This window comes from Hypomesus nipponensis, chromosome 13, assembly GCF_054491055.1.
Source record: "Hypomesus nipponensis isolate SF chromosome 13, ASM5449105v1, whole genome shotgun sequence".
NCBI classification, from domain to species: Eukaryota; Metazoa; Chordata; class Actinopteri; order Osmeriformes; family Osmeridae; genus Hypomesus; species Hypomesus nipponensis.
In genome coordinates, this window is record NC_140373.1 from 68,143 (window position 1) to 91,151 (window position 23,009).

Below are 23,009 nucleotides of genomic sequence, written 5' to 3' on the forward strand. Positions count from 1 at the left end.
ACTTGAGAGTTATTCTGCGCATGTATTCATACATTACAGCAGATTATATAAACTACCGGCACATTACCGCATCAGCTGCTTTCGTCACATTAGGTGAGAGGATGACCGAAATCCAGCACTATAGCTAGCCTACTATGACTGCATTTCTGAAAAAACACTTAGCATGTTTTATGCGCCACAATATCGGTAGTTTCCAACAAATGTATGTTGGCTTGGCCGCAACTAATGTAATTGCTCCAACATTACCCACACACAGCCCATGTATGCGGCTGCATGCCAATAGTCCACACAAATGTAGTTGTGAAAGCCTATAAAGATTATGTAGCCTATTTTTCATCTATAGCCTACAAACACGCTACATAATTTGTCGTGTATTGGCATTATCCACACTATCCATAAGCCTGTAACAACCATTTTACGCATAGTGAAATGTATAATTGTATTGGGTTTAGCGTCATTTGGACGTCACCGCATTCACTGGCTGCTTGTGCCTCGCTCGCTTCTCTCTGACGTCACGCCCCACCACGCACAATCGCCTTGCTAGTAGTGCGCGCACGTGTGTATTGGTGATCAAAAACTCGGGGAAGGATGCTGCTGCCACTGCAACTCGTAACAATCTGGTTTCGAGTTGGGTCCAGGTGGTGAAAGGATGCTCGTGAATGGCTTCTGCTTTGTCTCGTACACTTTCCATGTCCAGATGATCGCGGCCCGGGGCTCTCTGCGCAGCCCATCAACGCCGTCAGTGGACACCGCTCCTAGAGGATGATACCGTTGTAATCCGCCGGAAGAATTTCGCTCTGAATGGGCACGGGGGTGCGGACGAGAGAGGACCGGGGCACCGGAGAGACTACTGCTCCTGAACATTGTTCCAACATATCAAGACTGATGGTGAGTAACCTTCTAGACTCAACAACGTTGTTTTCTCAGACTCTGTAATTGTGTCTGTTTAAACGATGTACTCTCGAACGGTAGGCCTGTAGCTGTTACGGCAACTGGGTAAAGTCAAGAGCTGGCGTTAATGTCCAGAATTTCTGAAGAAGAGGACAAAACTGCACAATATAAAGAGGCATTGCTAAACACAACTGAACTGAGTTTTAGGTGTAGGTATGGGTCTGTGTGTGTGTGTGTCTGGCCTATCATCCGTGTGTGTGGAGATCAGTGTGAAGTACGGGTTGTCTACTCAGTGTATGCAATCTGGCTGACGTATAGAACGACAGAAGAACTACATCAGTTCGTGCTCTGAATATCAATAGTGTTTGTCAGCTAATCAGTGCTTGGGGCTATCACTGGAAGGATTGGTGATGTGGTTGTGCATGGACTGAACCTGAAGACAGAGAAACAAACTGAACAGCAGATGCATGTGTGTTTGTTTATTTGTAAAATGTTGTAAACGTGTGAGGTTTAAAAGCCAAAGCTACGAGGTGAGCTATGAAAACGACTGATGACCCACAAATTAGTATGAAATACCATCCATATGCATAGTTGAGAATATATTCAGATTTTTTGGTTATAGAATTGTGTCGTAAAGGTAGATTGTCTGATGGCAGGCTGGTAGATTGTCTGATGGCAGGCTGGTAGATTGTCTGATGGCAGGCTGGTAGATTCAGGCTGGTGGGTTTTTATTTGAGCTGCGCTGAATAAGCATCCGAGTTGCGTTTAAAGGCGGGAGGTTACTAACAGTCCTTATTATGAGCGCGTGTTTTCATTACGACGGACATGGGTCTAGTATAGCTCCAGCGTCATAGGGTAGTCTTCACCAATGATCAGGCCATAGGAACACTCACCCACTTTACTTATTTTACCTCTATATGCTATGAATTGCTATCTAATAAACGTCTCATTAGACTATGTGTAGCCTACTTGAACATGTACTCAAGCTATCATAGCTGCCTTCATAACTTTCAAACAGCATCTGAGGTTGACAGTTCCAGTGGTGGAGGCACACCAGGTCACTCAGTCCTCTTTGTTCACCAGTAGGGCCAACAACATGTTTAGTAAACAATTAAGAGACATTTTCAAGTTGTATTCTTTACAACCCCCAAAAAAGTAATTTTATCTTCCCTGTGTTGCTGACTTCTTCCCCAAGATCAAATTTAGAAGCGAATCCACAGTTGAAACAAACACACAACTTTGAATGGAAAAAAAAATCCTAGTGTGGGTGAAGTGTGTGCAGCACTAACCCTAACCAGGATCAGTGGATATGTCTTGAAGCTGGGTCTGCAATGGCAACATAGAGTTCATAATGTGTGTGTATGATACAATGGATTCATGTATCTACATTCATGTGTGTGTTGTGCTTTTTAGGGGATTTACAACAAATTGAATCAGTCATGCTCAGTGCAAGAGATGGGTTTGTTTACTGGAGCATGACGAGGAACAGACCACGTCCGGACAGAGGGAGGGAGAGAGAGGTGGGGGAGAGAAAGAGGGGGAGTGAGAGGGGGTTGGGGGTAGAAAGATAGTGTCAGTAGGAGAGGGAAAGGGAGAGAGCGAGAGAGGAAGAGAGAGAGACAACACTGTCTCAACGATGCAAGTGCTTAGATCTCAGGGGAAGAGCGAGTTTGACGTTGTCTCAAAGATAGAAGGAGGCTACTTCCTGATTGGTTCTTCCTCACTAACAAAGAAAGAGGGAGACCTACTGTGTATAATCCAAATCAAGATTCCAGAAGTCTGTGCTGTAACGTTAAATGCTGCTCATAGACAATTTGTTCACAATACACCGCGTGAATAGAAAAGGTTTTTCTTCTCATAAACTGTATGACTGTGTTGTGTGCTTGTGTTTCAGGATTTAAAGAGGGTGCTGTCTTTCCCGCCTTACCCAGGAGACTATCTGCATCCGGTTGTGTACGCCTGTACAGCCGTAATGCTGCTCTGCCTGATCGTGTCCATCATGACCTACCTCATCCATAACAGGTACCCTCATCCATCACAGGTACCCTCATCCATCACAGGTACCCTCATCCATCACAGGTACCCCACCACTCATCTCCACAGTCACCCCACTTTTCATCCACTACAGGTACCCTGACCCTCATCCATCACAGGTACCTTCACCCTGCAATTCCAGCGTATTTGGTTAATATTAAGACACTGTCCAGTTTACCTCTCTTCCCTTAAAAGATGGGGGCATAGTCTTGGTTGTTTGGTCAATATAAATATCCCAACACCTGCACTGCATCCTCATGGTACCTTGTTCATTTTAACTTCCTTTTTCAATGGCAGTGTGATCCGCATCAGCAGAAATGGGTGGCACACTCTTCTGAACTTCCTGTTTCACACGGGGCTTACGTTTGGTGTGTTTGCTGGAGGCATCAATCAGATTAACTACCCGTTCATCTGTCAAGTCGTAAGTCAATGCTAAGTTTTCTCATTGCCAGTTTTGTTTTCAGAGATGGCAAAAGTATACACATTCTTCACTCAAGTAGAAGTACAGATACTTATGTTTAAAAAGACTCTGGAAAAAGTCAAAGTGCTAACTACACTTTTTCACTCAAGTTAAAGTAAAGAAGTGTGGGCTCTGAAATAAACTTACAATAAGTAAAAAGCTGCCATTACTACCACTTGTTTTAGTGTCACGCTAGTAACTGGACCTCACATCATATTAATACATTGATACAAAAACACACTGTAGACATGCAATGCATTCGCCAGGAATCATTTATGATGCAGACATCATCCTCATATATGGCCATGGGTGATCAGGAATACCTCTATTCTCATTGCTAACTCCCTCTGTCTCATTCATAACGTTTGCCATTCTTGTTGCCTTCTGCCTTGCTCCATGGTAGCTTCATAGACTAGACTTCATAGATAAATAGCAAAAAAATCAAGTAACGAAGTACAGTAACAAAGTATTACCATCTAATGTATGTTTGTTTACAACAATTCATTTCTGATCAGGAATTTGATTATCAACAAATTTGCTTTTATGGCTGATTCACAGAGCCTGCAGTCTCTGGCTGATCACGTGTCTAACTGGAAACTAACTCACATAGAAGTGATCAGAATGCAGACAATTTACATTTAGCTCCATAGGTCCAGTACTTACGACGTGTGTGTGTATCTGTGTATCACCCTCTCCTGTCAGGTTGGGATAGTTCTCCACTATGCGTCCTTGTCCACCATGCTGTGGCTCACTTTCACCGCCAGGAACATCTGTAAAGACGTGTCCAAGGTTCCGCGCCTGGCCCCCATCAGGGACAGTTCTGCTCAGAAGAGGCCCAAGCCCACTATACTCAGGTGATACTGACTCTATAGAACCTTCACTCTGCAGAACCCTAACCATGCAGAACCCTCACTCTGCAGAACCCTAACCCTGCAGAACCCTGACCCTACAGAAAGCTCACTTGGATACACCAGTCTGGTGTTTGTATCTGGTTGAAGGAATTTAATACAGAGACAGAATGATTGAGGGGGGACACAAAGAGAGAGAAAGAGAGACAGAATGATTGAGAGAGGGAGACAGAGAGAGAGAAAGAGAGACAGAATGATTGAGAGAGGGAGACAGAGAGAGAGACAGAATGACTGAGAGAGGGAGACAGAGAGAGAGACAGAATGACTGAGAGAGGGAGACAAAGAGAGAGAAAGAGGAGATCCCAACACCAAGTGACAGGTGGTTACCAAGGCAACGGGGGGCAGGTGCCAGAGTGCCAACGTTAACTCTCACTCACCGGAAGAAGGAGGCTTGTTGACAACAGCTCCATTTTAACAAGCCTTTTCTACGTCCATGTTTCTCTTTACTTCCTTCCCTATTCCTCCCCTCTCATCCTGCCTTCTTTACAACACAATGAACCCAATTCAAGCTGTCACCACATGCTGTCACATGCTGTCTTCCTATTCAGGTTTTACCTGGTCAGCGATGGCGTTCCTCTCATCATTGTGGGGGTCACAGCAGCAGTCAGCATGGAAAACTATGGCAGTAGGGAGGAGGCTCTGTAGTGAGTTCCCTAACCATAATCCAACATTCTCCTTCCTTCCATTGTTTTAAATTGATGATGTCTGACCCCTTCCATCTACCTTCTCTCTTTGTCCACTATCTCTCTCTCCTTTCTCCAATGTCTCTTTCCATTTCCAATCGCCTCTCTTTTTCATCTCCTCTTTCTTATTCCCTCCAACCTCTCAGCTGCTGGATGTCATGGGAACCTAGCCTCGGCGGTTTCTACGGACCAGTGGCGTTCCTCGTCCTGGTGATGTGCATCTATTTCTTGTGTACCTTCATCCAGCTGAAGCGCCACCCAGAGAGGAAGTACGAGCTGAGGGCCATGACGGAGGAGCAGCAGCGTCTGGCATCCGTTGAATCGGGCCACTTCTGCCACGGAGACTGTGGAGGCGACAGTTGTCCTTCACATGCGTCCGGCCTCTCAGTGCTGGCTAACGAGCACTCATTCAAATCCCAGCTGCGTGGAGCGGCGTTCACCCTCTTCCTGTTCCTGGCTACTTGGGCGCTGGGTGCGCTGGCCGTGTCACAGGGCCACTTCCTGGACATGGTGTTCAGCTGCCTGTACGGGGCGTTCTCTGTTACACTGGGGCTGTTCCTGCTGATCCAGCACTGCGCCAAGAGGGACGACGTGTGGCACCGCTGGTGGTCCTGCTGCCCGGCCAAGCCGGAGGGCAGGAAGGAGGATGGACAGGTACGTTCCCCAGGCCCCGCCCAACCGCAGTCCTGCCACCTAGACTCTCCCTGCTCTGGGAAACAGCCACTCCTCTCCCCACACCTCCTCCACGCACCCGCCACTCACTACAAAATGCAGCCGACACAGCCCCTCAACCAAACCACCAATCACGCTGGCCCGTGTTGCGTGGCTGTGCATGGCCCCTCCCCTTCTCCTTTGCTGGAGGCCACATCTCCCCGTCCACAGTCCCTTCCTGATGAGCTCCCGCGGCCGGCACTGCCCCTGCAGAGCTGCCTGAAGGACAGGGCCAAGTCTCGCTCCTTCAACCGGCCGCGGCCCTGCCTGAGAGACTACCACTACCACATGGCCTCCAGCAGCATGGATGGCAGCGTGCACAGCTCCCACCTGGACAGCCCACACAGCGTCCATCACCTGGACGGGTCCCCGCTGTTTGGCCCCAGCCCCCACCCTGACCTCCCTCTGCTCTGCCCCAGCCCCCACCCTGACCTCCCTCTGCTTTGCCCCAGCCCCCATCCTGACCTCCCTCTGGCCTGCCCCAGCCCCCTGCTGGACAAACGTCTGGCCTCCTGCCACAGTTTGCATCGGCAGAGCTCCTGCCACAGCACCCAGGACGACACACTGTCCTGTCACCACCACATGTACTACCCCCCCAGAGTAGACCCCTTCCCCAGACCCCCAGAGCCATTTGTTGCAGGGTGCCAGCAGGACTCGGACACGTACAGCTGCAGCTCCAGGCAGGCTGACAGGGAGGAGGAGGTCATGCTGCAGCTGGAGAGTGAGCAGGCTGTGCAGCCCAGACAGACGCTCCCTCGGGTCCCTAAAGCTAAACCCCACGCCACGCTGAGCCGCAGGGCCACAATCAGTCGCAACGGCAGCCTGCAGGATGACTTCCTGTTTGGGTCAGACGCTACTGGCAACATAAGGACAGGTCCTTGGAAGAATGAGACCACTGTGTAGCAACGCTTTCCACTACTACCCCCTCCACCTTTACACATCTATTATGCCTCCCACATACCCCTTCCAGTTTATAACTAATCTTTCCCCTATAAATCCCATCTAGTCTATTTCTAGCCCTAACCGCATACCCCCTTTCAAATTCAAACACTAACCCCATACCCCCTTTCAAATTCAAACACTAACCCCATACCCCCTTTCAAACTGAAACACTAACCCCACACCTGCTTCCAGTCTTTTGGACTAAGTTCAGTTGCATCTATATCAAACCACATTTAGTTCCAGTTCATCCTTGTACTACTGTGAATGTAGTGACAGGTTGCCGTACTGGACATCCTAGACTCTCATACATGACCCCCCTCCTCTATAGAAACCATTTGTATTGACATCCATCATCATCATCATTTTGTATTTATATGGCTAAAACCACAGATTTTAAAGCTTTACTTAAAATGGTCTTCATTTGCATTGGTAACACCTCATGGAACCTTCATGACACCTTCCTCATTTAGTCGAGAGTAATTACAAAGTATAACATTCTTTTTATACAGAAAATATGATATAGAGCCGTTTCTGGCACAGTAATATGCATTGCTACACATGTCACACACAGAGCGCTAAAGTGCCTTTTTCTTAAAATCTGCAATGACAGTGTGAATTGGTGTTGGTGTTAGGGTTAGATATGGTTCAGAGACCTGCCAGTGGAATGAGTCTTAAAGCCTGATGACTTGGTTTTCAACTTCATCAACACTAAATAAGGCATCTAAAAGTGTTATAAATACTTATGAAGACAAGTGAATTCAAGTAAACTGCATTTTCTATCAACTGTGCTAGTGAGGTGTGTATGTTTGTGTGTTAGTTTGTTTGTATGTGTTTGTGCAGACATACACGCATACAAATGGGCAGGTAGTGGTAACACATGCTTGTGCCATAGAAGTCTGAAGCCCCAGGGGGAACCTTGGGACCACGTGGCTGCAATTCCCAAGAGCCTCCAAGCACCACTTCACCTGAAGCAGTGGGCAGTTTACCTTACAAGACAGCTCGATCACTGGATCACGGCCACACGAGAATCCCTCTTGCCAAACTCCATATTAATTTGTTGTGCCCAAATCACAGGTTTGGACCAATCATTCCCATGGAGAGCTAGTGGCAGCTAGCGTGGTTGAAGTTAACCATGATAGATGGTGATAAACAGACACCAACCTGCCAAGTATTTATTGAAAGTGCCTGCTCTTGTTTTTAGGGACATAACCCTGGTGTTTGTGTAACAAACCATCTGGTGAGTCAGGTTAGTGGACTGTCCCCTCTAATGTAATTTGTTTGTTTGGAGGGTTCAGAAACTGAGAAATTAGGTCAAAGAAAGAGAGAAGATGCTGGAAGTAGGATGTCATCCTCCATTGAGGGAAGGCAGACTGACGGCAGGTAAGGCAGCTTCCTCTAAACATGCATCCACACAAAGAGCTTAAGTTGAACTTGTGCAAGGATGCTCTTGGGATTCCCAGAGGAGAAATTAGACATTTTAATGTTTGATATGCTTTTAAAACACCCTTGAGTGATGAGTGATGCACCAGCACTATTTAATACGTTTTCACCCAAAATAAATATTTGATGTCACCAGAAATGTGCTTTTAAACACTTATTTGTCATGCTGCCAACATGCCAAATCACTGTGAGAAGCGACAAACTCCAACCTCTGTGTGGGCATGTGGTGGAATGTGTAGGAGCAACACAGTCTACTCAGGTTTAAAGATAACCATGACACTAACCGTAAGTCATCATTAAGCTGTTAAAACAGCAGAAATGGCCGTAGCTGTTCCAAGTGGAACCGTCTCTATCACAGCAATGAGTATCTCCTGATCTGTTGAACGTATTTTTGGAAAATGTAGGTAAGCCCTGTTTCAAATGGGGGTGAATCTTAGCACCTTTACATTAAACAATCTGCAGTTACACAGCTTCAACACAGGCCCCAATAGATGTCATAACTTCAACATAGTACCCAATAGATGTTACAACAATGTCCCCTATAGATGTTACAGCTTCAACAAAGTCCCTTGTAGATGTTATAAAACAGTCACCTATAGATGTTACAGCTTAAACACAGTCCCCTATAGATGTTAGACCAAAGGGGGTGTTAATTTTGCTGCTTGACATTCATGTGGGAATGTGTAAACTGCGTGAGTGAGTGTAGAACAGCCAATCGGATGAGTGAGTGTAGAACAGCCAATCGGATGCAAGCTCAGGGATTGTTTCTCATGCAGATGGACAATGAACTCACAAGATGGGTTAGGGTTAGGGTGTCCATGACCAACATCTGTTATTTGACCTTTATTTGGATGTCCAAACAATGAGATACAACATAAGAAAGAAACTTTTGTGAAATGTTCATGCAGTAGCTTGTCCACATTTTTCATCACATAAATATTATTACAAGAATATTATAAATACTCCACACGTTGGAAGATGTACAGTAGCCCCTTTGACCCAGTTAAAACCAGAGTGGTGACAGAAAAGACGTTTTCATGTCAATTCTCGTTTTCTAAGTAGTTAACTGTTCCTCAGTATTTATTGTATTCCTTAAAAGTTTGTATTTGACCAAAAAATGCTATAATAACTTTGTATTTTATAACATGTCAATCGAAGGCTTTAGATAGTCCCTCTACCTGACCCTTCACTCCATTCTCCTCAGCTGTTTTAACACAACACAAGTATCCTTTCAAGTTTGAGGCTGTCAGTTAAATTGGTGAGAAATGTTCTCCACTGTTCAGCATGAAGTTCTGTCCAGTAAGTGACTGCTTCAAGTATGACAAGGAAGGAAGGATGCATGCTAGTGTGTTGGGGTTAGTTCCTGTATTGTTGGTTATAGGGTTAGTTCCTTTATTGTGGGTTATAAGGTTGGGGTTAAGGTTAGATCCTGTGTTGTACCGTGTTCCTTGTTTCACTGGCCGCTGCTGTGACCAAACCCAATGCCAAATTCCATTGAATCTTCTCTTTTCCAGAGGTTCAAATAAATTTACATTATCACCACTCTTATGTATCCTTGTTTTTATCCCACAACTAACATCTATATCACATCTAATACAAACAAAGAAGACAAAAAGAAGCAGTCAATACATGTGTTTATATGTGCACATACTATACATGTGTTTATATGCGTGCTGTGTAAAGTTAATGCCTGTTTGAAGCACACACTATGTCACAGGGGAAATAGTAGACTCTCGCTACATTTTCAGCTCGAAGAGCAAATGTCTACTCTATGTATGTCTGCAGAACACCAGGAGCCACATGGGGTCTCTCAGTCTGGGTGCTGTTAAGTGTGGTGGTTGTGTGTGGGTGTGTGTGGAGGTTGTGAGTGTGTGTGGAGGTTGTGTGTGTGTGGGGAGGTTGCATATGTGTGTGTGGGTAACAGCCACCATATAAACACTGCGGCCTCCAGCTGTACTTGCATGGACTTGCTCTACTGTATTGTATACTGTATGGTTATTTAGTGAACAGTCATGAGGGTTGTGCAGCATCACCACTGTGCTGTTCAGATGTTGAGGTATGATTGTATCTTCCATGGAACAGTATGGACACCAGAACAGATGTCCCTAAGTGGACATAAAATAATATCTTATCTAATGTATGGTAATGGCATGGTACCGCTCATCAGCGGGGAGGGGGGAGCGGGAGGAGGAAGCGTGGGGGGAGCAGGAGGGAGCGGGGGGAGGGAGTGGGGGGAGGGAGCAGGAAGAGTGTTTGATAGGAGGAAGCGTGACAATGAAATCCACTCAGACCACAGCTCTGGGTCGCATGGCGCTGCAGAGGAGAAGAGATGTTGGAGTTTAAGCAAACTAGGCGCCAGTTGTTAAAAAGTCCCACAGAAATGAATGCTTTCACTTTGAATCAGATCACTCCCCAAAGCCTCCCCTCACCCCTGTGCTTCTGTCGTCTGCAGGGAACAGGCATCTCCTGCTACAGCAGAACTGTAACCTTCACCCCAACTCAAAACAGTGAACATATACTTGTTCTGTTTGAGGTGTGCAGATCTGTGTGGGGTACCTGGAAGAGGTACGTTTAAATACTTTGAATTTCCAGGCGGTCAAAAGGTTATGAACTAGCCTGGGTTTAGAGAGGGTTAGTATGACCGAGTCAGGGTTTAGAAACAGTAAGTCTGGATACAAAGATGCTGGGTTATTGTGGAGGAAACTTCTAGAGAAAAGACAGTTTCCTGTCACAAATGTTATATACTTTTAATTGATGCTTGGCTACCCAGTACAATATTACCAATATTTGCAAATATTGCCTGTTTCTATATGAAATCTGGTAGTGTCCAATTTGATTTGCCCATATAAGTGTTCTTGTTTGTTTCGCGTACAACAATTTTCTACTGACTTTACCTCCAATCCATCTCTTATTTAGCGATTCACATAGCTCTATGACCTATTTATAATAGGCTTTTACACAGGCATTTGTGTGTGGCTTTTTAGGTTCCAGCTATCCTGTGTGCTTCTGCGATGAGCATTGAGCGATAATGGACAAGACATAGCACTCTGGAGTCTGACCCTGGAAGAGAAGCAGAGAGGAAGGGAACCAAGAGAAGAAAGGGGTGGAAGAAATAACTGATATAGTGAGTGAAGTGGATATACAGACAAACGTCAGCAGGACAGGTGTTCCCATTTTCAGTCCACAGCACTTTTAAACTGTCTATGATCTAACCTGTAGAGCACCACGAGATCCAAGCCAGAGTGATCAATCATCCGTCATCTACAGAGGGCTTTCTACAAAAGCCTTTTCCCACCTGTTATGGCTGCAGATGAATTCATCATGTATTAGGGACACTGTGATGGGGACCAAACGTCTCTCCAGAGGCACATACAGGTACTGACTGGGAGGTACAGCAATGGTTGTGTTCTCTACATTTACATTTATGCATTTAGCAGACGCTTTTATCCAAAGCAACTTCCAAAAGAGAGCTTTACAAAAGGGCATAGGTCACTGATCATAACAACGAGATAGCCCCAAACATAGCGGGTTACCAAAACATGAAGCATACATTGTGAAAACTAAGTCCCAAAGGGAAGAACCATAAGAGCATGTAGTTGAACAAGATATAATAAAACAACATGAACCTTGAAAAAGTGCAAGGGTGTACCTGCGGAAAAAAACAAGCAACACAAATATATTACACAGCAAGTACAATAGTCAGTTACAACTAACCAACAAGAGCAACAAGTCTCTCAGTAAGAGTCATTGTGATCCTGGAGGAAACATCAGGTCCAGACAAACATTCTCTAAGAAGCACTCTCTCAGCCTTCTCTCTCTCAGCACTCATATTTAGCCTAATGGATTTGACATGTTTCTGACGTCAGAACAGCAAATGTCACTGCCCTTAGTCATCCTTGAAAAAGGCCATTGGTGATGATGTCATATCTTCGGTGAAAGGGACCAAACCAAAGACAATAATAAATTGTTTCAAGACACACAACATCACCCTACCCCCCACCCCCCACAAGCTCACCATACCCCCCCCCCCACACACACACACACACAACCCCACGCACACACACAACTCCATTCAAAAGCGTATAAAAAATCTTTTGAATGCCTTGATAAATGCCTTGATAAACTGTGTAATGATGCCAATGTACAATAGCAAGACCTCTCACATCTAACCGTAACCCTAGCAGATTTTAGATTAACCCTCGCCAGGATTTAATTATAACCTTACTCATAGAATTATAAACATTTTTAATTCATTATACAACAAAAAATGGGCAACAATCAAATGAGCACGACTGGATTTTAACCAACCGTTGCAGTCCTTCATGCAGGTATCACTATGCAGGTATTCATTGGAGCATTTTTTATAATTTGCAGGTCATAAATGTGAAATGATACTGCATTAGCTAACCAGAAGCTGTCCCAGGAAGTGGAACCAAGAAAGGATGGTTCCCATTATCATCATCAACCATTAAATATCATACATGGTTAAAGGTGGAGCGTGCCGACTGGTCTTCAGGTATTTTTTCCCTCCCTCCCTCCCTCCCTCCCTCCCTCCCTCCCTCCCTCCCTCCCTCCCTCCCTCCCTCCCTCCCTCCCTCCCTCCCTCCCTCCCTCCCTCCCTCCCTCCCTCCCTCCCTCCCTCCCTCTCACCAACCTGTCCCTCTCGGTTGTGCCCCATTTCCCCCTCCCTCCCTCCCTCCCTCCCTCCCTCCCTCCCTCCCTCCCTCCCTCCCTCCCTCCCTCCCTCCCTCCCTCCCTCCCTCCCTCCCTCCCTCCCTCCCTCCCTCCCTCCCTCCCTCCCTCCCTCCCTCCCTCCCTCCTTCCCTCCCTCTCACCAACCTGTCCCTCTCGGTTGTGCCCCATTTCCTCCTCCCTTCTCCCTCTCACCCTCCTTGCTCCATGCCCCGGGCCGCTCAGCCGCCTGAACCACTTCAGGAGCATGAAGTCAGAAGCACAGACATCTCTGATGCAAGCGTGACCTATTTAGGAATCAAGCACAAGCCTGTGGACCTAGTCTTCTCTCCCCAAGCCTCCCCTCCCAGCCTCAACCAGTATCCTCCCCCAGCCTCTTCACATATCCTCCACCATCCTCCTCACCCCATTTCTTCCAGCCTCTCCTCCCAGCCTTCTCTTCTCCTCCCAGCCTCTTCTCCTAGCCTCCTGTCCTCTTCTCCTCCCAGCCTCTCTTCCTAGCCTCCCGTCCTCTTCTCCTCCTCTCCTCCCAGCCTCCTCTTCTCCTCCTCTCCTCCCAGCCTCTTCTTCTTCTCCTTTCCTCCCAACCTCCTCTCCCCTCCTCTCCTCCCAGCCTCCTCTCCCTTCCTCTTCTCCTCCTCTCCTCCCAGCCTCCTCTCCTCCGAGCCTCTCCTCCTAGCCTCCTCTCCTCACTTCCATCATCCCTGCATGTCATTGGAGTTTACCCAACTCTCTATGCTCTCAATTCTAAACTGGTTATTCAGCTTTGAAGAGTTAAGATCATTGTTCATGATTGGCCCCTCAGATTACCCACCAAGCATATTGTGCCACATCATGTTTTCCTTCTTTGCATGCAAAACAAATAAATAACAACACGTTCTATTCAACAAAACTGGGAAAACATTCAGTGCTGTACTGCCCTCGTGTGGACAGTTTGGGTTGTTGGGAACGAGAAGCGGACACTGGAGGTCTCTACTCGGACAACAATGTGCAGCTGGTCATCTTGTTCAAAAGCTATTTAGCTATTCATATTAGAGCATTGTTAAAATATGTCTTCCTGTGCAACACCTAAACCAGGGTTCCAGCCCCATCAAGGGCTTGGACAGCAGTTGACTGAATGCAGAGTATTTAGGAAGAACAGTGCACACACAGATATATATGTATTTGGCAATGCTGACACTGTCTGCTGGCTCATATGAACATCAGAACTAGAGTCTGTAATCATACTGCTGTGTGACCAGAGTTGCATTGACAAAATATACTGACAAAGTTTCTTTGGGGTTTTTGTTATAGTTTCTATGTCTTTACACTATTTAAACAAAGATGTGTACTGGCACTTCGATAACTACTCAAACATTGTGATACTACAAATGAAAGACACTGGATATAAACCCTTTCAAAAGTATTTACATTTATTGGAGGAGAGAGAACCACAAAAGAGGTGAATACAGTACAATAGTGTGAACCTGCTGCAGGACGTTTGAGGCACTTAGCATAAAAAAATAAACTTGTTTCTCAGGAAAAGATAGATCCCAACAACCTATTTGACAAAACAAAGGTTGGTGAAGTACTTCCTACTTCCTTACAGAACATTCCATAACCCAGGGAGAGGAATACTTATTTGGTTGCAGAGTGCAGACATGTATTAGGTGGAGTATGGATTGAAGAAAGGAATATCCTCTGGAAGTTGGGGTTTCAATAACAGTTTACGGGATATGTATTTACAGAATAGTCTTCAAAATGTCAAGTTACATTATCAATGTCATTGACACTGATTGTCTGACGTATAACAGCAAAAACAGTTTGACTTTAGATTCATGGTGAACAATCATCAGTTCCAGACAGTTTTCCATATAGTTTCCCAATAACACTTTCTATGAACTAAGCTGATAAAGCATTATGAATGTGTTCATAAACCGGACAGTTTCTCAAAACGCATCTTGTTATAAGTATCAAACAACCTTTTTACAGTCTAATGACATTCATGTCCGTGGTGTATTGGTAACAGGCAGAGTATGAAGATGTCCTCTTTAAAACACCTGCAAGTCTGTCTCACCTATCCCATTACACATCAACAGTTCAGTCTTACCAAATATAAACATTACATTTATGTTTTACAAAAGGTATTGGGCATTTGGATGGCATGGCACATGTCAATACCATGTTGTGAAAACCATAAACAGTGGGTGGTGAGGAACTTTTCCACTGAAAGGGTAATGCTGACTTTTACACAGTATCTCGTCTCAGTCACACTGTCACATTTAACTAGCCTCTTCGACCCTTATCAAACCCTGTGTTGTGTAAACAACCTTGATGTGAAGATGAGCACTGCGTCTGGATCATCATCACTGTTGCCCGGCAGGAGCTGAGGATGGAGCACCTATCAGACTTACTAAGTGTGAAGGGTTTGCAATGCAAGTCAAAAATAATGTAGTGTTTGTTTAAATATAGATTATTTGAGGTTGGTCGTTTTTTTTTACATCCTGAATATTGTTAGAGCATCACCCATGCTTACGTAATTCAGTCACTCTTGCATATTGTGAAGAGAAAAGAAGAAACAAATTTGACACACAAAAGATGAGACAGGGTACCACTTAACACAAAGTTGCCTTAAATGCAATAGCAATGCCTATGCTTTTCAACATCTACTCATGACCAAAACAGACCAATACAAATGCTGTTCATAAACAACCTATTAATATGAATGTACTTAAATTACTATAAACTTAACGTTACGTGTCATCAAGGTAAAATGCTGACGTGGTAAAGTAGCTTAGATATAAGCTATTCAGATATCTAAGCTCTTAGCAAAAAAAAAAATTAAAAAAATGATTTTCAGGTTTCTGTCTAACAGGAAGTGAAGACAACATGACCTACGTGAAATAAACTCCATGACCCTAACCCTTAACTCCTGCATAGGTAAGAAGTTCAAAGAAGCAAAATAGTAAAACAGAATTACTCCCAAAGTATTCTCTAAAACCTTTTTAAATGGAGATCAATGAGAATGAAAAGTATGCTACAAACCAAATCAGTTGAATCACAGAATATGAAATCACCTGAGGAATTCAGTACATATCAGCACACAAACAAGTCAATGAAAGTCATTAATGTCCTCCTGTACACCAGTGCTCTCTAAAACTCCATTACAGTGTGCCCAGTTTTCACAGTTCAATCCAATCTGTACATAACTGAAAGATTAGGTTATTTATGGTATCATAATACAGTATTTACATATAAAAGGGTTTCAGCTGGTAGCACATTAAAAACTGTGATTCGTATGTAACAATTATGGGAATAGAAACCGGCAAGAATAAAGGATAATGTAAGTCATTAAAAAATATACAACATAAACGTCTAAATCTTCTCCACTTTACAGGACGGTGTTTTTACCCACCATGGGGCTTAGCTTCAAAACAGCTTGTTCCAGTCTCTTGTAGCCTCCATGAGATGTCGCTGGCCGTGGCCTATCCAGTCCTCCTGGTTGTCAAACAGTCGCCCACAAAACCAACAGCTGAATTTTGACGGTCGCTTTGCAACACTGGATGACTTTACCACCTCATATTTTTTCTTGGTCATTTTTTTAAGATTCATTTTCAGTATGAATCTTTCTCTGGCAGAGCTCAGAATCATCCTAGGTTTGGGGCTGCTAAGTTTTGATGATTGACATGTCTCTGCAGTTCTGGCCCCTCCGACAGGGCCAAGATCCAGAAGAGCCTGGACTGTTTTCTGAGACAGTGCTACCTTGGATACGGACCCTTTGTACCTGTTAATCAACCTCATGATAGCCGTCACCTCCGGGATGTCTGCGTCTGGGTGGTTGAGCACCACCACCGGCTGGTTCCTGCGGGGACACTTGAACTGCTGGAGGGAGTTAAAAGGAGACAGCCTCAACGTCCTTTCGGCATCTTTGGGGACAGGCACCCAAAGGGAGGAATCCTCTTTCTCAGGCAAAGCTTTACTAGTGAGCCTCCTCGATTTAGGCACAGGCTCTGGAAGCTCGTCAAACAATGCCTTTCTACGCCTCTTTCTTTGGCTTGGAGGTCGAATGGGCCTTGGAGCCATATGGGCCCTCTGCAGATCAACACCTTCAGGTTGGTGTGTCCTGCCCCGTACGTTGGCCTGGAGACTGGAGAGCTCTGAGGGGGCCACAGGCCTCTGGGCGGCATTTTTTAGGGGGATGAATTTCTTCACCCCAGTGGGAAGGTTTGCATTACATTTGTTTGACACCAAAAAGCAGGGTGTCTGAGAAGAACCGGTGGCCAGGAACAGGGACTGGTTTGCTGAAGCAGGTGGCCCACCGCTGATAATCCCATTAGCAGTTCGAACAATCTTGAGTAAAACCTTATTTCCTCTACTTTCATTGGATTGGTTTGGTATGGCACTCCCAGGTTTTGCTGGAGAGATGTACCTGACCAGGAAGGCTTGTCTCCCTGTTTGCAACGTGTTCAACTTGTCCCTGGAGTTTACGGGCATGGCTAGAACCGACCGGGAGGAGAGTGATGAATTAGCGTTTGTTAAATTGCTCCCAGCATTACTGAGAACCTGAGCAATGGGCAGCGGTCTCTGGACTAAGTAACAAGTCGACTGTCCCTTCACCATGTTTTCACTGGCAGCGCCTTGTGCTGTGCCAGATAGGAGTAGAGGACTTTTAAGAGCTGTGCTGTTGACAATATAGCGGCTTGCACTTGTGCCAACACCTGGTTGGACCGCGGATATCAGTTTTGGCCCTTTTTCACTAGCACAGGAAGATGCTGATGACATGCCAATCCTCCCACTATTTAGGGTCAGAGCAATCCCTGGGGGATTACTTTGTCTCTCAATTCCTGGTTTAACATATGATACATTTATCTGGGGAGTGGAGGACTTGGTTATCAACTTGAACCCAGAGTTGCCTTTCAGCTGCACTGGCACAGGGTAACGGTTATCAGCAGTCTGCAGAAACATCTGCTGCTTTCCCTCTGGAGTCTGAAGGATTCTGAGGGTAGTTTTAGGTGGCCTCACAGACTCCGGACCTGTAGCAGAAAAGCCTACTCTTTCTTTCTCCAACTGATGACTAATTATTGCATCTGAATGTTCCTCTACTATTCGACCAAGTGCAGCTGAAGTACTTTTACTTCCTGTTGGCTTTTCTGACAAAGGAACACTTTCTTCCTCCAATTTCACTTTAGGTTGACCTTGGTGTATCAATACCTGATTCTCCTTTTCATTTGGCATTGGCGACCCTGGATCCTCTACTGTAGCTATGCATTCTTCCACCGCAATGTCACTCTCTGACACTCTCTCAATTGCATTGATGTCCTTCAGGGTCTCTTCTCCATTCCCTATTTCTGATTGGTCCTCTATGCCATGTTCCATCATAGGTGATGCAGCTAATGTGAGACTCCACTCAGGAGACTCTCTCCTGCAATAATTCCCCTCCTCTGCTGAATGCTCTGAAAGACATTCAAAAGGTTGAGCGGAGCTTGAGGAGAGACTAGATGTCTCCTTGGAATAATTATGAAAGCTGAACACCTCTTGGTTTTGATGATTCTCTATGGAGTTTTCTGCATTTGTCTTTCTACTGGCATTTACAGGGGGATCCTTTTCCTTCACAACTGAGTCTGTATTTTCTAGAGTGTCTTTGCCAGGTGTGCTCCCAACCTTGCTATTGGAAGATTTCCTTTTCAATTTGTCAATGGAAGGCTTTGATTCTCCACTAATTCCATCAGGTACAGTGGGATCATGAATGATGGATTCATTACAGTATGTAGTTGTGCTCAGTGCTCCATCTTCACTAGGGCCACCCATCTCTCCTCTGAGCTGCAGTTGTTGTGAAGCTATTTCTGCATCCAAAGAAACATTAGCAAGTATGTTCGCTGCAGGGATACTCACAGCAGACAATGTAGTATCAGGCATATCATCCTTAATAAATGGCCCAGAACTAGAAGCTTCCGAAACTAGTATTTGAGTTCTTGAACCCACATCAGAAGATGCAGTGCTCAACAACAAGGGTTGGGTTTTAGTCAAATTTGGTACTTTACTGTGTTTCAGTTGACTGTTTTCAAATACAAGCAAATCAGATTCTTTGGTAGCTTTTTGAGACGCATGTTCGTTGTTGGGTGTGTGTTTTCCATCAAGTCTCCGTGAGAGATTTAGTTTGTCAATTCCATTCACCTCCTCCGACCTTGATGACATCTCATCTATGCTTGTTTCCTCCTCCTCAAGCTTAACTTCTGTTATAATTGCAGTATCCTGGTCAGTCCCTGGGGTGCTTGTCTGGCCAGAGTCTGGACTGAAAGGGGATCCGCTCCTCTGAGACACAGCCAAGTAGTGGGCGCTTGGACAGATTCTTGAGAGTTTACATCCGTCAGAGGTACTATCTGAGGTGGAGTGTCCCATCTCCTGCTCTACAAGTGACATTGCATTCTGTGGGGAGCAATCTAGCTTCACTGCTGGTATGACTTTGAGCACCAGGTGTTTTTTCCCATCTACCATCTTGAACCCCATGACTTTTGTGGTGCAATTTGGAGGAAGAGATATTTTATTTTTCACCATGAGAACTGTAAGTCCATTGGAGTTGGGGCTTCCAGTATCCACTCCAAAACTGTTGTCACTGTCTTTTGATGGTGATGGGGATGACATTGCCTTGGAGGGAGATTGATCATTTTTGCCTTTGTTCCACTTTTTGCTGTCCTTTTTTGAACAAACAGTCTTTTCAAGAAATGGTTGGGTCTCCTCCAGGTTTTTTTCTGGGCTGAACATCCTACCATTTTGGTCAAGCAGTCCTCCTCCTGGAAGCGAGTGAAGTTTTGACATCCACTGGGAGTCCTTGGACGCCCCTCCAGCAGACGGGCTTTTCTTCAGTAGGAGTTTTAATCCTGCGGAAGAGCTAGTCAGAGTGTTGTTACTGTCCTCTATTGCCCGCCACACATTTTTCTTTTCAGCCTCCATGCCATGAAATGTGACCATGTGTTTGTTAAGGTACTCCCTTCTTGCTGCCCCATATCCACAGAGCTGACAAGAGAACGGGAAGGTGCCAGAGTGGACCTTTTGGTGCTTCTGGTGTTCACTTCTACTAGAGCTAACATGCTGGCATTTCACACATTTAATCCTACTTTCATTATGGTGATGGATGTGCTGAACAAACGTGCCTGCATCAGATGTTGAAAACTCACACTTTTCACAGTGAAAGTGTCCGTTCAGGCTGTGACACATGATGAAATGCCTGGTGAGTAAGAGCAGAGAGTACTGAACATTGTCGTTGCAAATCTCACATGTGACCAAAGTGTTCCGGTGCCCGATGCGATGACGTTGAAGAGCAGGGAACTCGTTGGTGACAAAACCGCAGAGGTCACAAGGGTATGTTGGCAAGTTCCCCTTGTGAGCCCCCTGGAAATGTTTGAGGAGGTCGTTGGGGCTGTAGGTGGCATCATCCTTACACTCGGAACACCCGAAGCTCAGGATCTTCCCAGAGAAGACTGCCCCCTGCTGGATCTTGCATGGCGATTTCTTGGATGCTTTTCTGGACGTCTTGTTGGGACTCACTGCCTCCTCGAAGGGCGCTTCATCGGTGTCGCTGTACAGCAACCCTGGAGACTGCGATTCCAGATCTTTCAAATGTTTGCTTACAAATTCCTTAACGGCTTCTTTATCATCCTCTACCTCAATAATGTTAAAGTCGCTTTCGGCAGAGTCATCCGGAGTTGTGAGGTCGTCCTCCATGTCTGACTCAGAACTGCAGGTTCCTCGGAAAAGGAGAGACAAGACATTCAACAACATGCTTTCTGGTAGTTAGAGAGAAACACTATATTTTGCCACATGAAGTATTCCTGTCAAGAAATATTAAAATACATACATAACAGAATTGCATTTTAAAGGCCTACACAAAGTATATATATTAAATTAAATACATTTTTATCACACATTTTAAATTAAATACGATTATTTCATACAACACAACTAAACTAGGTCTGAAAAACTACTGACTATTTATCCCACATGTTAATAATAAACATATAAGTAGCTAGGGCTTCTGAGACAGCTCACCAAAAGAACGAAGGGGAACCTTGGATTAAGCTGTCTGTCTTACTAGAACGGCGTATGTATGCATCGTTACTAACGTGTCTTGATGTTGTGACTGTGTGTGTGTGTGTATGTATGTATGTGAGAAAGACGTGTGAGTGACAGAGAGACGGAGGGAGAGCAGGGAAAGGAAATGGAGCTGAACGAATACGCTGCGTGTTTTAACCTAAATTGTGTTTTTAAAAAAAAGTTTTACGAAACGCAATATGTCGTGGCCGGTGTTGATTCTGTGGCGCACCGCCACTAATTTGTCTATGTGTGGGAAACACTGGTCTAGTCCCCCAACCAAGCCTAAAGAGCTGCATATTGGTTGGGTATTGTACCCTGTATATGGTTTAAGGAGGACTATCACATGGCTGGAACACCAAGATGAGCCTCTGTGGATATGCATTTTACTGGTTGATCATAGTGATATACCTTCACCCCTTCTGAAAAGGGCTTGTTCATGAACGAGTCTCCTCTCACTGGAGGCAAACCGAAGGGGGAGGCGGGTCTCTCACCTGAAAACAAACATCAACATTACAGTTATGAATAGTCACAAATACTGCTAGTAACACATTAGTAACTACACTGCTGTGTACAATTATTAAATACAACAACCCAATATCCTGATTGGGACCACCATTATGAGGCTGGTGTAGAGACCTTCATATCAACTAACCCTTCATATTAACTAACCCTAACCTCTCATATTAACAACCCTAACCCTTCATATTAACTAACCCTTCATATTAACTAACCCTAACCCTTAACTAACCCTTCATATTAACTAACCCTTCATATTAACATCTGATCTATCCAAAGGATTCTCTGGCCCCAAATCTGTCGGTTTTAACATATGCTTTAGTGGTAGTTTCAACCTATAGTTCATAACCAACACATCATTTAGCTGGTCTAGGATTAGGCTATGAGTTTTATTGAAAACCATTTTGTTGACCAAACATCTTCACATGACAATTTGCGTTTATGTCATCCTAGTTAGGCATGCACAACACTGTTACAATAAAGTAAAAAGAACAATGAACAAAATATCTTCCATAAGCTCACCGACTGTAACTAGTTCCGTTGTTTAGGCTCCTCTAAATACTCAAAGCCATTTAACCGAGACTAGACCACAACTGAAATTTAACATAGACCACTAACAACTTCACCACATAAGACTACAAAACGCAACTAAGTCCCCAAAACTAGTATTTATCTCTCAAGGGATCAGATGGAAACTTAACAGCAACTAAAAGTTTATCTGAGAGACAGCCTCACACACTTTCGTGTCATCGTTAATGTCATGAATTGTGCAGATGTGAATTGCCTAAACTGGCATTTTCGAATACTTTTCCGGATGAAAACACCCTCTACACCAAGTACAACTTTAAAAAACGCGGACACACAGCATCAATTTAGGGAAGCATGATTAGGCTGGATTTGTTTTCAAACATAGCAACCTTCTCATCTATTTAATTCTGACGTATATTCTTGCAAAAGGCTACTTTGCGTTACGACAAGATGTAAGAATGAGTTTGATAACCGGTTGTACTACAGAATAAAGCTGGCTTCCACCCACGCGAAAATAAAACAACTCGTAAATATTAAACGTGGCTCTTCATTTAATTCGCAAAATGCTTGGTGATTCAATGTTAATAAATGCTGTTAACAATTTTTCGCTAACAGAACGCTCAGTATTGATAAATTTACCTTCCTTTCTCTTCACTCTTGCAGGTCAGCGACGGCGGCCATGACAGTTCCATCCGGGTACTCCCACACTCTGTTGGTGAGGCTTCTAAAGCGGATGAATATGGATTACCTGTTAGACTCGAGAGAAGAGCAGTTACACAAAATAAACATTTTCTTCATATGTTTTGTATACATCGAAGAGCTGACCGTTGTTTGAGCTAAAGAGATAACAACAGCTATAAATGAATCCCCTCACAATGGAACCGTGTCAGCGTTTTAAACTTAAGCATTAGCCCTTGGTACGTCATTGTCAGGGCAATGTGCATGTGCAGAGCTGTGGACGGCACCGTGAGTCATGAGCAATGGCGTAGCACGCCATTTCCTTTATTCAGCCCACTACAATAATGTTAGATTTAACTTTAGTCTCGCTCATACCGCCTTAATTACAAGAATAGTAATACCCCCCTCCATTCTCGCACTCTCTCGTTTAAGTAAATGGTAGCCTAGACAAAATCG

The 23,009-nt window shown here is 44.7% G+C and overlaps 2 protein-coding genes across 4 annotated transcripts; one reads left to right on the forward strand and one right to left on the reverse strand.

Moving 5' to 3' along the window:
* The first annotated feature begins 547 nt into the window (after window positions 1–547).
* On the forward strand, window positions 548–9,525 carry adgra1a (adhesion G protein-coupled receptor A1a). The gene is made up of 6 exons (XM_084670251.1): window positions 548–888; window positions 2,786–2,913; window positions 3,223–3,346; window positions 4,088–4,239; window positions 4,842–4,937; window positions 5,123–9,525. Exons 1-6 carry the CDS (start codon window positions 802–804, stop codon window positions 6,588–6,590), a joined length of 2,055 nt encoding a protein of 684 aa, XP_084526377.1. The 5' UTR covers window positions 548–801; the 3' UTR covers window positions 6,591–9,525.
* A 4,606-nt stretch (window positions 9,526–14,131) lies between these two features.
* On the reverse strand, window positions 14,132–23,009 carry LOC146259280 (zinc finger protein 518A). 3 transcript variants are annotated; one of them, XM_084670843.1, is made up of 4 exons: window positions 22,701–23,009; window positions 22,515–22,599; window positions 21,240–21,322; window positions 14,132–20,475 (listed from the first exon to the last, which is right to left on the reverse strand). In XM_084670843.1, the coding sequence occupies exon 4, from the start codon at window positions 20,460–20,462 to the stop codon at window positions 16,170–16,172; it is 4,293 nt and encodes a 1,430-aa protein (XP_084526969.1). In that variant the 5' UTR covers window positions 20,463–20,475; window positions 21,240–21,322; window positions 22,515–22,599; window positions 22,701–23,009; the 3' UTR covers window positions 14,132–16,169. The 3 variants fall into 3 exon arrangements, with proteins under 3 accessions (XP_084526969.1, XP_084526967.1, XP_084526968.1); XM_084670841.1 differs by having other exon boundaries at window positions 14,132–20,485; XM_084670842.1 differs by having other exon boundaries at window positions 14,132–20,485; window positions 22,515–23,009.

Excerpts from the sequence above, each read along its gene's own strand:
- adgra1a (XM_084670251.1), top strand. The coding sequence starts at position 802 with ATGGGCACGGGGGTGCGGACGAGAGAGGACCGGGGCACCGGAGAGACT. Across the intron at positions 889-2,785 it reads CCAACATATCAAGACTGATG|GATTTAAAGAGGGTGCTGTC; the intron begins GTGAGTAACCTT and ends CTTGTGTTTCAG. Across the intron at positions 4,938-5,122 it reads AGTAGGGAGGAGGCTCTGTA|CTGCTGGATGTCATGGGAAC; the intron begins GTGAGTTCCCTA and ends CCAACCTCTCAG.
- LOC146259280 (XM_084670843.1), bottom strand. The coding sequence starts at position 20,462 with ATGGAGGACGACCTCACAACTCCGGATGACTCTGCCGAAAGCGACTTT.